This window comes from Perca fluviatilis, chromosome 6, assembly GCF_010015445.1.
Source record: "Perca fluviatilis chromosome 6, GENO_Pfluv_1.0, whole genome shotgun sequence".
NCBI classification, from domain to species: domain Eukaryota; kingdom Metazoa; phylum Chordata; class Actinopteri; order Perciformes; family Percidae; genus Perca; species Perca fluviatilis.
The window spans coordinates 31,549,904-31,565,414 of NC_053117.1; the positions used below are offsets into that span (position 1 = coordinate 31,549,904).

General features: G+C 38.6%; 1 protein-coding gene across 1 annotated transcript in view; it reads left to right on the top strand.

The window, feature by feature from the left end:
• The window catches only part of LOC120560726 (phospholipid-transporting ATPase ID-like), a 51,856-nt gene extending 36,596 nt beyond the window's left edge, over positions 1 to 15,260 (top strand). Inside the window, exons 14-28 of the mRNA XM_039803521.1 lie at positions 1,025 to 1,068; positions 2,108 to 2,273; positions 2,432 to 2,620; positions 2,834 to 2,949; positions 4,869 to 5,033; positions 5,135 to 5,246; positions 6,040 to 6,145; positions 6,270 to 6,405; positions 6,550 to 6,733; positions 7,396 to 7,619; positions 9,101 to 9,184; positions 9,316 to 9,561; positions 9,667 to 9,805; positions 10,983 to 11,113; positions 11,269 to 15,260. Of these exons, the coding sequence (XP_039659455.1) occupies positions 1,025 to 1,068; positions 2,108 to 2,273; positions 2,432 to 2,620; positions 2,834 to 2,949; positions 4,869 to 5,033; positions 5,135 to 5,246; positions 6,040 to 6,145; positions 6,270 to 6,405; positions 6,550 to 6,733; positions 7,396 to 7,619; positions 9,101 to 9,184; positions 9,316 to 9,561; positions 9,667 to 9,805; positions 10,983 to 11,113; positions 11,269 to 11,598 (2,372 nt within the window). The 3' untranslated portion in view covers positions 11,599 to 15,260. The remainder of the gene's footprint in view (positions 1 to 1,024; positions 1,069 to 2,107; positions 2,274 to 2,431; positions 2,621 to 2,833; positions 2,950 to 4,868; positions 5,034 to 5,134; positions 5,247 to 6,039; positions 6,146 to 6,269; positions 6,406 to 6,549; positions 6,734 to 7,395; positions 7,620 to 9,100; positions 9,185 to 9,315; positions 9,562 to 9,666; positions 9,806 to 10,982; positions 11,114 to 11,268) is intronic.
• Positions 15,261 to 15,511: the final 251 nt, after the last annotated feature.

Below are 15,511 nucleotides of genomic sequence, written 5' to 3' on the forward strand. Positions count from 1 at the left end.
TAAGATTCAAAAGTTCTACCTGCGGCTCAGAAACTGTTTTCTATAACTAAGTTGGTTTCTGGTTCTGTGAATATATCAGTGCATCTGAATACATCAGCAACTGTAGAGACTTTTTAAAGATCCAAATGGAGGCAATCTGCATCTTAGGGTTTCTTACCAAACAATAAGCAAAGAGGGAGCTATTACTGCAGATCTGAAAAATGGTTAAAGGCCCTGGACACCCATACAGGTGTTTTCAATTACTCTGGCTGATTGGACCTCTTTCCAGGCCTTTGTGGGTGTGTATAGACTGATTGATTGACATCTTTGTGAGTCCCCTGTTAGCTTTGTTGCACCTGTTAGTGCAGGACAAATGACACCTTTGCCATTCTTATTGGTGAAAAGATTTGTGACATAATAAATACCCATCAAAGCTCCGGCCCACTTCAACTTGAGCAGCGGTCTATCAGCCAGAATAACTGAAATCCCCTGCGTGGGTGTTCAGAGGCTTTAAACTATAAATAATGGCTAACACACAATTATGTTAAACATACATACAGCATTTAATACATTTAAATGGAAAGAAAAAGTATTATCCTCACTTCTACTCACTTGATTGACGATATTTCAGTTCTCAGACCTTCATTAGGCAAAGTTCATATAGACACCATACATGTGTATATAAGCTATAGGCTCTTCATTTGTGTGCAGCCAAATCATTGACCTCTTCAAATATCAATCTGAGCTGTTCCAATTAAAGAAACATAGTAACTTTACCAATATTATACAAAGTAGGTTTGCATCACCCAATAACAAAACAGTCTTATATTACACAGCCTTTTGTCTTCAAAAGGTAGTAAAAGACACTAAAGGCAAAAAATGGAGAAGGAAAGCCTCATAAAGACTAAAACCATTCATATCAAGGAAAAAAACAAAGGCATTTGCTTCTTCTGTATCCATCATGTAATTGGTTCATTTTAGTGTTGGAGTGTTCACACGTCACTTGTAAGTTTCATCTATTTTCTTTCTCTTTTTTTTTTTTCAGGGGATGTTTATGACTACACAGGTCAAAGACTAGAAATTACTGAGGTGAGTTAGGTTTTGGTGATGTAAATTCAGCAATCCTTACCACCTAAATGGCAAATTAGGTCATGTGTTAGTGTGTTTTTTTTATGAGTGTTTGCAACAGTATTATTTTATTATCTAAGAACCAATTAATTTAATCAACACTGCAGTTACTTGAAGTAGCTATATGTAACTTTCAGTTTGTGTTGATTCTAGTTGCCACTTTGGACAAAAGCAGTAGTGTTTTTACCACACCTACTGTCGCAAAGGTCTTTTCTTTACGGTGCAGTATTGCCCACTGTAGATTACTGAGTTAGCGTTACTGGGAGGTCATATAGTCGCGATGAATATTTTCCTCAGACAGATAATAATTAATTTACAATAAGATAATAAGTTACAGATGCATCGTTGCATTTCAAGTGTTGCATACGGTAACTTAGCCTACTTTGGATGTCTTGTGAGATAAACCGGGTAACGTTATCACTGTCACTGTGTTACGAGCCAAAGCAATAAGAGATTGTTGTAGCAACCAACGTAATAATTTATGTAGCGCATTTCATGAAACCCAAGGGCGTTTTACACAAATACAGGGGACAACAACAGATAACTTCGCAAATAAAATTAAATACAATTATGAAAAAAGGCTGGCTACTCTAACACAGGCTTTTCCAGTGATACACCAAAATCTGTGACCTGTCAGAATGTGTGCTCTGTAGCGCCGTCTACCTGCCGTAAATAATTTTGTGACTTTCCGGGAAAAATGACCCGGGCAGAGGCATTAATAAAAACTATATAAAAATAGCATTATTTTCACTGTTAGTCTCGTTTGCTGTTACAGGTCACTTATGATTATCAGATTACACAGTTTCAGAAACATTTAAAAGTTACATACAGTCACTTTAACCAAAAAATAATAGATGCTTGTCAATAAAAGAACTGAAAAGTGGCTACCGATTGTTATCTTGTCACAAGGGATACATCACGTAGATTCGGCGAAATTGCTATTATATTTAGTAACACATCTTGCGTCTTCCTACCCTGTCCTCTGTCTCTTTCTCAACAGCATACAGAGACGGTGGACTTCTCCTTCAACCCGCTGGCCGACCCCCGCTTCATGTTCCACGACCACGCCCTGGTGGAGGCGGTGAAGCTGGAGGACCCAGAGGTGCACGCCTTCTTCAGACTGTTGGCCCTCTGCCACACCGTCATGGCCGAGGAGAAGAAAGAAGGTGAGGAGCGGTTAAGTGTCTCTGTGTGAGCCTCTGTCTTTTATAGATTAATGCTAATATTATTAAGCAATAAAGACGAAAGTGACCAAAAATGACTTACTTGCCAAAATTCCTCTTCCTCCACTGACAAAAAAAAAATGACCCTTTTGTTCCTTCAGGTGAGCTTTTCTATCAGGCCCAGTCTCCAGATGAGGGAGCACTGGTAACAGCGGCCCGAAACTTTGGATTTGTCTTCCGCTCGCGCACACCAGACAGCGTTTCCATCGTGGAAATGGGGGAACAGCGCAGCTATGAACTCCTGGCCATCTTGGATTTCAACAACGTCCGCAAGAGAATGTCCGTCATAGGTATAAAATCCTCTGAAAAAAAAATTACAAATAAAAGTTCCTATTTAGTGGGATTCCTCATAGAGTATACACATTGATTGCTGTCGCTGGAGATTTCTTTTTTTTTAACTGTGGTGATTCATATAACAGATTTTTCCTTCTATTCCTATTTGACAAAACTGTATTTTTGAGTCGTAATGGGGTCATGTAATGGGCGTGTGCTTGTGTGCACAGTTCGGAGTCCAGAGGGGAAGCTCTGTCTCTACTGTAAAGGTGCAGACACAATCATCTATGAGAGGCTGCATCAGTCCTGCAGCAAGCTGATGGACGTCACTACAGAGCACCTTAATGTCAGTAATATTTCTCTGTGTTGAGATTTGATGATTTGATTCTCTTACTTTATCTGCATTCTTCTTATGATTTTCCTGCAGTGTTGCTGGATGTTTGTCTCTGCATTTCTCTGCAGTTCATCCTAATGTCCATGTGCTCCATCCAACTGTAGGGTTCATACGTTTTGAAAGAAACTGGAAAAGTTATGGAATTTGAAAAATGCAAATTCCAGGCCTGGAAAGGTTTTGGAAACATAAAAAGACCCAGAAAGTTTTTAACACAGTATAATAATATGTGATTAATAAATGTATTTCACGTCGTCCTAACCTCAACTTTCTATTCGGGGCGTGATATTAATTGTCATTCATTTTATTGTTAAACCTCTCAGGGTAAACTTTAACACAGATTTTTATTCTTATTGTATAATGTCGACTGACATTTTCAGGAATACATAGTCATGGAAATTTGCCAAAAAGTCATGAAAAAGTCATGGAAAAGTATTGGTTAAAATTCGTATGAACCCTGCAACTGTTAAAGTGCTCATATTGTACTTTTTGGCTTTTCCACTTTCCTTTATTGTGTTATATAGCTTTTTGTGCACATTATAGGTTTACAAAGTGAAAAAGCCCAAAGACTTACCATCTTCCAAGGAAAATACTGTTCACAAACCGCTCCAAACAGCTCTATTGTAGTCCAGCCTTTACTCACTTTGTAACACGTTATAATGCTCGCCTAGCTGCTAGCAAGGCATTCCTCATAATCTGCAACTGACTAGCTAGCAGTACTACTTATTGCGCATGTGCGACTCCCAACAAAGATGGTACAGAAGTGAGATGCCTCACTCTGTAGCTAAAACAGAGAGCTCAACACACAGGGTGAAAAGAGGAGCTGCAGCAATGTGCAGTACAACAAATATATGGTGTTTTCTGAAAATTAAACCACATAAATCTATTATGGTACAACCTCTAAATATAATTATGAACCTGAAAATGAGCATAATATGAGCACTTTAACATAAAGTTGGATGAAGTCCACAGATTAGACTCTTAGATTAGACCTCTTGCTGACCTGGAAGCATAAATAATTGAATTTGAACACTTGGCTTTATCATAATAATGATAACTTTTGTATTGCTCCAAATGATAGAGGCGAAACCAATAAAATTGGTTTGATTTATAAAGTTCATTCAAATTTGGGGTTAAAAAAGAGACACAGAAAGATAACTTAATTAAGAAATGCAAGTGTACTGTATATAAATCAGTTTGAAGTAGAGGCTATATATGAGTAGCAAGACACATTACAACAGGGAGGTTGTTTCAAATCTCCTTAGTTTAAAATGTTTAGACGTTGGGACCGGTAGCAGACTTTTGAGTTTTAAACTGAGTTTGATTTTGGGTACACAAGCTCATAAATAAATGATTGAGCCAGACCATGGAGTGCTTTAAAAGTAAACCCTCAAAATGAACACTAAAATCAATGCAAAGAGGCTGAAATGTGGATTATGTATGTGATGTATAGAGACAATAAGAGACAAACAAACCAAAATTGCATTAGTCCGTCTCACAGTACTTTACCACTTTCCAAAAGCCATGGCTTCCTACTGAAGAACTTTACAGGTCACACATTTGTTGTAATGAAGAACATATCACCCAGTGCAATAGTGTGACTAATCGACGATGGATGATTTACACAGCTGGGCACATTTCTGTTTATATATTCAAATACTGTGTGTGCGTGTCTCCAAGGCAAATTGAGCCTGCTGCTCTAAAACACCCATCTCAGCAGCTACAGACACAGGGTGACTTTGTGTGTTTTTTTTTATTGTAGACAGCTGACACAGGTCAAAAACTGAATGCATGAGGCAGCCTGTACTTGGCTGAACCTCTGTTTGTGTGTGTGTAGCTTTCATCCATATAAGTATTTGCATGTCGATCTGCAGGAGTTTGCAGGGGAGGGCCTGCGGACTCTGGCGCTGGCCTATAAGAATCTGGATGAGGAGTATTTCAACCAGTGGAAACAGCGCCACCATGAGGCCAGCACCGAGCTTGACAACCAAGAGAGCAAACTGGACGAGCTGTACGAGGAGATAGAGAAGGATCTGCTGGTAGGAAATGAACTCACGTTTCAGTAAAGTTCAAACCATAAAAACTGGGTTTCATTTGTAAAATTTGCCTGTTGATTATGTATCTGAATGTGTGTATTCAGCTGCTTGGAGCAACAGCCATAGAAGACAAGTTACAAGACGGAGTACCTCAGACTATTGAGCAGTTGTCCAAAGCCAACATCAAAATCTGGGTTTTGACTGGTGACAAGCAAGGTACATAACTTCAAATATAATGAGAGAATTTAATTGAGAACATATTATATAACTGTTTTGTATTGGGTGGATGGTTCATCTTTGTTTACACGGAAACAAGTCTGAAAATGTTTTGTCATGTTCAATAATTCAGTTTTATCATTAGAAATCAATAAGGTGTCACTTTTTCAATCTGTAATCATCTTGTTGTGTATTTAAAATAATGATTATAACAGTTTATCACAACTTGGGTCATGATTTTGTAGTTTCTGCTATATATCTTGCTCACCAAAGTAATTGCTGAGACCTGGAAACAACGCAGTAAGATTTGGCAAAAAGACCTGTCGTAAACACGCAAAAAGCCAAGCTGATTATCTAAACCACTTTATTTAGAGGTAAAATAGAAAGTGATGTTTGTAGTTAGAAACCCTTAAACTCAGACTACAACACACCAACTGCTCCACTACTCTGCTACACTGTATAACCTTTTATTGGAAAGCCAGCCTCAGCCTGATGCCACACCTAAAGCAGAAATTGACAAAATGACCAAAGGACTCATCATTTGGAACTTGCACATTGACCATGCACTAGCTGTGTTTGTATGTTCTTCATTCGCTTGTTGTAGTTTTTCAAACAGAAGATCAGAAGATACATTCCCATTTGAATCAAGTATTCCTGATTCGGGCCAAAACATCATGCAGGATCATTGTTAAATATAGCTCTTCACTGTGTAATTAGATGACTTTTCATTATGTTCTTCTCTTCATATCTTCTGCAACTGTCTACTTACTGATGTTGATTATTTGTGCCGCAGAAACTGCAGAAAACATTGGGTACTCGTGCAACTTACTGCGGGAGGAGATGAACGACGTCTTTATCGTCTCGGGCAACTCACCTGAGGATGTCAGACAGGAACTCAGGTCAGAGGCAGCTTTCAAAAGACTGTACCGTTTCAGTTTAGACAGCACCTGAGGAACTGAGCTGATTATGAAACGTTTCCATGCATCCATCCATATTTCTTTTTTCATTTTTTTTGTGGAGCAGAAATGCACGGACCTCCATGAAACCAGTTGAGGATTCAATGTTTCTGCCAGAAAGGACTCTGGGTAAAGGTGTGAAAGTGATCGCAGACGAGTTGGTAAATGGAGAGTACGGCCTGGTCATCAACGGACACAGCCTGGTACGTCATTAAGAAGTTTCCTGATTACAATGCATGCTGTAACTGTCCTCTGTGACTTGTATTGATTATTATTTAAAGTGATGGGGAAACAATTGTGTAATTCCTGTCTCTAATCACTTCTCTATTGCAACCATGTTCCCTCAGGCGTACGCCCTGGAGGGCAGCATGGAGCTGGAGTTCCTGAGGACGGCGTGTATGTGTAAAGCAGTGATCTGCTGCCGGGTCACTCCTCTGCAGAAGGCTCAGGTGGTCGAGCTGGTCAAGAAGTACAAGCAGGCGGTCACACTGGCCATAGGAGATGGAGCCAACGACGTCAGCATGATCAAAGGTATCAGCGGGGCCACACAGCAGCTTTATGCGTGGACGTTAAAGAGGTTTTTCGTCCCAAGTAGGAAATTTGCAAAAAAGAAAGTTGCTGCTAAAGATTGCAGCTATATAGCAAGTTCTCACCGAGTACAAAATGCAGCTCTATTGGCTTTGGCTTCCATTAAGAATGCTTTGATATGCTTTGATATGCTTTGATAAGTTATGTGGTAGATATATTTGATAAGTGATTAATTGTTTCAGACATTTTTCAAACACAAGTGGCAAACATTCACTTTACAGCTTCTCAAATGTGAGGATTTGCTTCAATACTTCACCTTGGGCTCAGGGAAATTTTAATGGGCTTTTTTTCATTGATTTTGAACTCCAAATGAATGATAGAATGCCTCTAGTGTCTGCTGCTACATGTTAATAATAACAATTTAATATGCTGATGATATGGTGGGTATCTCTCAGCTTGTTTTGGTGTATCTCTGCCCCCTAGTGGCCAAAGATGTATTAATGCAGCTTTAAGTTGTAGTATATGATCTGTGGTCGCCTGAAACCAGAAAAAAAAAGACTGAAATATTTTTCACAAATAACAAAAATATAAAATTCTTTGCTCGCTGTTTTTGGATGCAGAGAAATTCAAACACCCTTTCCTTCTTCTTGTCTTTGTCCTCCCAGCTGCTCATATAGGCGTGGGCATCTCAGGCCAGGAGGGCATGCAGGCTGTGCTGTCCAGCGACTACTCCTTCGCCCAGTTCCGCTTCCTGCAGCGCCTCCTGCTGGTGCACGGCCGCTGGTCCTACCTGCGCATGTGCAAGTTCCTGCGCTACTTCTTCTACAAGAACTTCACCTTCACCTTCGTCCACTTCTGGTACGGCTTCTTCTGCGGCTTCTCTGCACAGGTGAGAGAGTGAAGTAAGACGGAGGGAGGGAGGACGGTGGATGAGGAGGAGAAGAAAGGACTGCGATGTTTAGTTTTCAGTGGTGGAAGAAGTATTTAAATCCTGTACTTAAGTAAAAAGTACCACACTGTAAAATTACTCTGTTACAAGTAAAAATCATGCATTTAAAATGTTACTTAAGTAAAAGTTTGTAACGATCACAACAGTTCTTTGTTTAATCGTCTAATCATTTCAGTATTTGTCGGCCTATATATTGTTGGGTAGTTTAATTTATAATAAAACATCGTATTTTATAAACTACATGTGTTTTGTGTACAAAAATCTTAATTTGTAAAGTAACTAAAGCTGTCAGATTAATGTAGTGAAGTAAAAAATACAATATTTCTCTCTGAAATGTAGAGGAGTAGAAGTAGAAAGTGGCTTGAAAAGAAAAGACTCAAGTACCTCAAATTTGTACTTAAGTACAGTACTGTAGTAAGTGTACTTGGTTACTTTCCACCACTGGTAGTTTTGTAATACAACAAAAAAAATTAAACCAGTGGTTCTCGACCTTTTTGGCTTGTGACACAAACAAGCTGTGTGTATTTAGACCCCTCTGCCTTCCAGATGTCTATGAGATAATTTACCCCCTCTAAACTTCTCAGATGGTGTAATTCAAATAATATTTGAAGCCCAGAGCAGTTAAATTATCCAACATTTCACAAACAAAAAATGTTTGTAGTGGAACTTTTTCTTTTCTTTCCCATTAATCATCTCCCCACAGAGCTAAACAACCTAAAAGTGTATAATTAAAAGTAGCTCCACCTAAAATGCTGTTTAGGCACTGATCAGTCTTCAGTATTAATGATCTAATAATATATATATATATATATATATATATATATATAATCATATATAATAATAATAATAATACATCAGTCACAGGGGACATTTTCCTGCAAAACTAGTACTTTTACTTTTGATACTTTAAGTGCATTTAGTTAAGTTATATTTAAAATGCCGGAATTTTACTTACGTAGGGAAGTATTGTACTATAGTATGGTACTTTTGCTTAAAGGTGCTGTAGGTAGGATTGTGAAGATCCAGGACTATTTGAACATCAACAACTTCTCAGTCCCTCCCCCTTTCAGGTAAAGCCCAAAACGGTCTCCTAGGCCCCTCCCCCACAAGGGAGAATTAATGCGTGTGCATGAACAGTGATTGACACGCAGTTAGACCCCCAGCCCTGATTGGTGCATCTGAACAGGGAGCTGTGGATTTTTGCAAATCGCACTACAGGCTGTTTTTTTTTTTTTTTAATGACCTGCTTCATGTAGTTCTACTGGAACATAGGGTCAGTTTCAGCAAATATGACAGAAAGTTAGTTTTATAAGTCTTACCTACTGCACCTTTAAGTAACAGATGTGAATCTTCTTCTACCACTGGTATTCAAGAATTAAGGTTGTAGAAGTCATTTGTAATTTCTGCTTTTGCTTTTTCAGACGGTGTATGATGAGTGGTTCATAACACTCTACAATCTGGTGTACACAGCACTACCTGTCCTGGGAATGAGTCTGTTTGATCAGGTAACTATTTGATGTGCACGTATCCATAATAAACCTTTAAACAAAGAATAGAGCTGGAGGTGTTTAAGCTGACACAGAACAGAAAACCTAAACACACAGACTTGATACCTTTGTTTCTCCCTGCTGGTCAGGATGTGAACGACGTGTGGAGTTTCCAGCATCCTCAGCTCTACATTCCCGGTCAACTCAACCTATACTTCAGCAAGAAGGCCTTCTTCAACTGTGCTCTCCACAGCTGCTACAGCTCCATGGTGCTCTTCTTCATCCCTTACGCAGCCATGCACAACACCGTGAGGGACGACGGGAAGGACGTTGCCGACTACCAGTCCTTCGCTCTCCTCACCCAGACGTGTCTGCTGTTTGCCGTCACCATCCAGGTATGAGGAACCCTTTTCTTTTGGATAATCTTGTCTTTAGCATAAGTCAGGCTTAGAATACAAAAAACAATTACAGATATTTTTGTGTCCTCTCCATGTTTTTAGTTAGGGTTGGAGATGTCCTACTGGACAGCGGTGAACACTTTCTTCGTGATGGGCAGCCTGGCCATGTACTTTGCCGTCACGTTCACCATGTACAGCAACGGCATGTTTCTCTTGTTGCCGTCAGCCTTCCCTTTCTTAGGTGAGTGGTCAACTCATAATCTCGCCAAACAACTGTCCTTAAAGATATCGTTGTGTACGTTTCCATATTTGTGTTGGTTAGTGAGTGTTAACATGCATGTCTGCTCCTGAGAAAAGCTTTGCTCATTCTTTCATACGAGGCTCCTGTGTAAGTAAAGGTGGCAGCATAATTCAAATGAGTTGAATTATACTTCCAAATAGAGTGTCTGAATTTAGTTTGGTGTGTTTCCACATGCAAAATGTCTGGTTTACAACTCAGACAAATATCAAAGCTGGTTCAGATCCGAGCTGTGTGTGCACTAAACTTTATTGGACAGTCTCATGGTTTAACTTTTAGTCTTGTTTACTTATTCTTTGAATAGATATTTCCTTATTTAAATCATATTTCTCTTGAATTTAGACTGTATTTTATTTTCACTGTACTTTGTGTGATGACAAAGTTGAACACTTGTTCTTTTGAAAAGTTTCGTTTATTTTTGTAGAAATAATTGAAATTGAAAAAAAGTTTTTTTTGTAGAAACACATTACATACAACCATGTCAGGTATGATAAAAATGGATTGACATGAAAATGTAGGTGCTGTTTTAAAAACAATATCCAACCCAAGTGCTCTAGTATTTCTTTTTGTCTGTAACTGTAAAAGTAAACTCCATTTATACTTAGACAGCAAATGTGTTTAAGATAGCCATCTGATGTTAACACCATGAGTACACTAGCATTTCCTTTCAATTTTTACATTTCAAAGGCACCTTTACGGCCTTTACAAAGAAACAAAATTCAATTTTATTTTAACTAAAGTTCTTACACTCACTCAGCAGCATTTATTGACCTCTGTGAATGAGCAGGAGGACCTGCAACACATCCATCATGTCTTCACAATACAGAGAGTTTAGAAAACTAATATGAGATCCAGAAGGAACATTTAATAAGTACTGTAGGTTGTAGGTTAGAACACTGGAAATGTCATTTATTCATACTACTACTATACTTTTGGGTAGTAGCTCTCTCAAACAGTAATCAATGTCAAGAATTTAATAAATTATTATTATAAATATTATTGTTACTCTTGTCCATAGGGAAGTCAGCATTTATGCCTATAGCGTCTCTTGATGTTACCCAAGTATACAAGCGTACAATTACAAACCTTGTATGTGTATTATGTGTGTGTGTTTGTCCAGGAACAGCCCGTAACTCTCTGAACCAGCCCAACATTTGGCTGACGATCCTCCTCACCTCCATCCTGTGTGTCCTTCCTGTGGTTACCTACCGCTTCCTGTTAATTCAGCTCTGCCCCACCATCAATGACAAGGTACAGATGGAGCTACTGTACCAATTTACTCTGCATGCTTGCTAAGATACAACTGCACTTGACATACATGAATCCGAAATGAATCCCAGAAATGGGTCAGCGTGTGTGTCTCTATCCAGCATTTTGACTTTGTTACTATCTACCCAAACTTTCAGGTGATGTTCAAGGTAAGACGGGCCAAAGCAACACCGGCCCCCCCGCCTCTACGCACCCGCATCCGCCGCACCAGCTCCCGTCGCTCAGGCTACGCCTTCTCGCACGCGCAGGGCTACGGGCACCTGGTGACTTCGGGACGGTTCTTGCGGCGTCCTGCTTTGTCGGCATCTTCAGGTTTCGCCAACATAGGTCGCACCACAACTGGGTTCAGTCCCATGGGACGATCGGCTGGATACAGCCCGACAGGACGCCCCCAGAACGCCAAGGTCCCAGATGTGGAGGTGACGTCGCTGCAGATGTACAGGACTATCAGAGATCCTGTCTTCTGACGGACAGCTGGTTATCTTCAAGATGGAACATCTGGGAGAAGGAATAATGCAAGCTAAACAGCTGGATGCCCCTGGTGCTTTTAAGCTCCCATTTGTTACCATGAGGAACTTGCTTGGGCTTTCCAGAGAGAGAGAGAGAGTCAAGGATTTTAACGAAAATCTGTCCAATCACCTAAAAGTGCACGACTTTTGCTCCAAGCATTTCATTTTGTAAAAGTTTTATCAAAGGGAACTACAGCAAAATGTGTCGCCACTTCTGATGGGTACATGGATCACTTTCCTCAGATCATGAGTATTCATGTAAAACATGCCTCATGCAGAGCTAACAGATGAACTCTTTCTGACACAAAAACCAGTAACAGGGTGATTCACTTTCAGACTGGAACAACCACAGAGGGGAAACATTTTGGCTTCATGAGAAGGACAAAGTGTCATCATGTTTACAGACTACCACGATTTCCTTAACCCTGGGAGTCTAGATGCACAGCAGGATACAACCAGCAAAGCCATTTTGCATAAGAATATTTAAATTTTGTACTTTTTAAGCTTTAAGCTGTTAGCCCTTTGGCAGCATCACATGGCAGCGGGGGATAACTTAATGTCTGGAAGATCATGAATGTTTCAAAAAGTGCTCCCAACAAATGTTCATCTTCTCAGAGGAAGAGATGTTATGGCAAGCATTGTTGGTCAATCCAGCATTTGTTGGAAATGTTTCTTTTTACAGTATGTATTTTTCATCACTTTATGTGTGCTGAAAGAATTTCATGCTACTTAAATGAATTTAGGAGAAGAAAACAGATCATTTTTGTGTAGCAGACCCTATTTTTGATTTACAGCTAAACCACAGGGACATTTAAATTACAATCTAAAGGACCACTGTGTAATCGGACATACTTTATACTTAAAGGGTTTATGAGTTTTAAGTAATAATTTTATTATTGGTTAGAATAAATAAATAAATGAAATATAATTGCTTTACAGATAAGAAAAAAGCTATTAATAAGAACAGTGTTTGGACTGGACTGCCAGGTTGTAAAAATGTATATAACTTTCTCTGTCTTTTCAGATAACTCCTCTGTGCAGCTTGACAGGTTATTCTGAAGTGAGAAACCTAAAAAGTCTTTATTTATAACATCAGCCCTGATGGCTAATTAGGAGTCATAAAGGTCATTTCTTTACAGATACAATTAATAGTAAGTAATAAATAAAACAGTTCTTATACTTTAGTAATCCGTCAAGTATGGCGTTTAATAATTTATTCTTAAGTGCACTGCTATTAATAATATTAAAACTATTTATTATAGTAGTTTAAATGAAATTTGTCGTTAAAAGAGAGATAATGGTGCCGGGCCCCAAAAAAAGGATAATAATAAAATAAATAATTGTAATTATAAAGTTCTTGATAAATGGATTTTGGTCTGTAAGATCTGCAGTTCTGCATGTGATTAAACTGATGGATTAGTCTTCCTGTATGATAAATAAATGAAAGCATGTGAAAAGATGGAGAAAGTTATGCTGCTGGAGGATATACAGTACACCATCCATCAGCCATACCAACTCATCCTGTGTAGGGTCGCTGGGGAGCATATCCCAGCATGCACTGGGCGGGTTCACCCTGGGCAGTTTCACACTCACACCTACGAGTGAATTTAGAGTCCCCAATCAACACGACTTTCTTTGGCTTTTATTTTTTTACAATCTGGCAACGTAAAAGTTGCTCCTGATTGATTCCTGATCTGAACAATTTATAAAGAATGCCTTATTACAAAGTGGTACCAACATTTTCTACAGTGCATCTTTATGCATTGTAGTGTAATGTACCTCAGTGTTATGGTCTTGGGTTTACATTTTGAGTTGTTTTCCAACTCTAGCAACTGAGAATCTAAGGCCCTGTTTAAGCCTACTGTGTAGCCCAGGGATATAACCAGATCATGTCTAGATCCAGTTTAGAGGGATAGTAGTTCAAATATGTGTACCAGAATGTGTCTTAAATGCTCCTTGAGTGACCACTTGAGACAAAATTCAGCATCCCTACCGATAAATATGGAAAACTGCACATTTTCACCTCATCAAACAGCATGAGAAGTGGGCTACGCCGACCGTACAGACGTTAAAGATTGTCTGAGTTGTTGCTGTAGAAAAATCAGCCACATCTACCTGTGTTTGGGAGATTTATTGTACTGTACAGACACTACACAGTTGACTGGGTGATCCTATAATCCATTCCTTTTAGTGCTGAGTGTGGGCAGAGCCTAAAAAACACTGCTTAGACAATTCCCATGAACTTTTAATCTTGCAGAACATAAATCATAATGATTTTATACCCTATTTTAAAAGCAGATACTGTATCACATCGTGCATAGTCATTATTTCAAAATCATGTATTTGCTTTAGCAACAAGCTTGCTGCTTTACGTCTGACAATCAACTTGGTAGTTAGCTGTATTTCTAATTTTAATAAGTAGTGTATCTTATCTTGTTTCCAACATCTTTCTCTCTTTAGTTCACTGAAAATATGAGCTAGCGTAGAAGGACACACAGAAGCTGCCTTAATATTAAAGAAAACAAAAGTCCTATGTTATGCAATGCAGAGACAACAGTGACAAGAATGTTTGATGGAAGATAAGGATGTTACAAAAAAAATGTAAGTTAAGCACACATATTATTCCATACAGGTGTTATTTTTTTAAATGTTGTGTTTCTTGTTTCAACCTGAAGATGATAGCTGGTCCGTGGGATCAATCATTCATTTATTCTTTGGTGTGTGACGGTATAAAGAATGGGCCAAAATGTAATTCATTTTATAATTAAGCAATAATGCTATTTTAATGTTTAATAGTTCCCTATATTCTTTCTTTTCCGTGCCTTGAGGTATACTTGGATGTGCAATTAGTGGTTTAATTCACTCATCAGTTTTTCATCTACGGTTCAATTTAAACCATTAACACGGCTGATGGATGCCTTGACATTATAAACTGTGGTGTTTTTATCTGAACGTCTGTCACCACAATGAGATTCAGTGAGTTGTTGCCCAGAATTGAATGTACTAGCCCACTAAGCCTGGTGGTGAACCAAAGATATTTTTTTCAAGGTTTTGCGTGTCATAGTTCACTCTAAAGTGAAAAGGTTGCTCATCAAACAGAATCTGATGCTGGAGGTCAGTGTGATGAAGCTGGTTTGCACCACTGACAACTTACTTATTACTTACAAGTGTTTTTTATGGAATAATGTAAAAGTTTGAATATGCAGAAGAGCCATTTATTACTGTTGCTGTAATTGAATCTTTGTCCAGTTGTGTGTAAATCAAGCTCAAAATCAAGTTTTGTTGTGTGTTTTCAGTGTTTTGAGGAAGGATCTGGTAATCCAGTTGTTAGATCTTTGTTAGATGTCCGATGTTACCAATTTGATCGTAGCGGGGTCCGTTTCACAGAAGCAATCTGTAAGCCGTGCTTACTTACAGATCACAGATGGTGAATGAAAACTTTATATTTATCAGTATATCATATATCTTTTGCACTGAAGACAGAAACTGTAACATAAGGGATTTTTGATAACTTTTTCTCAAACGTGGCAAAAGTATTCAGTGATTTTTGCTCTACTCTTACTGATAAGCATTTTGTATCATTTTGTACTAAAAAATAAATGTTACTGCAATACAATTACTACAATGTCTTATCTGTGCAGTTGTAGCTTTTTTACATTAAGAAGAAGATGAGCAATTTTCTAGGTCTTTGTGCTTCTGGGTTTGTTCAGAGCTTTGGAAAATAATTAGCCTCTCTTCATCTCCAGCATGAATAAACTAAAATGAAGTTTAGGTGCACTTTACAGATATGGCTTAACTGCAATATGTTGCTAAAAAAGCCGTGCCCAGGGCCCATTTTCTCATAATGCATCCATGTGTTAATTTCTCTCAA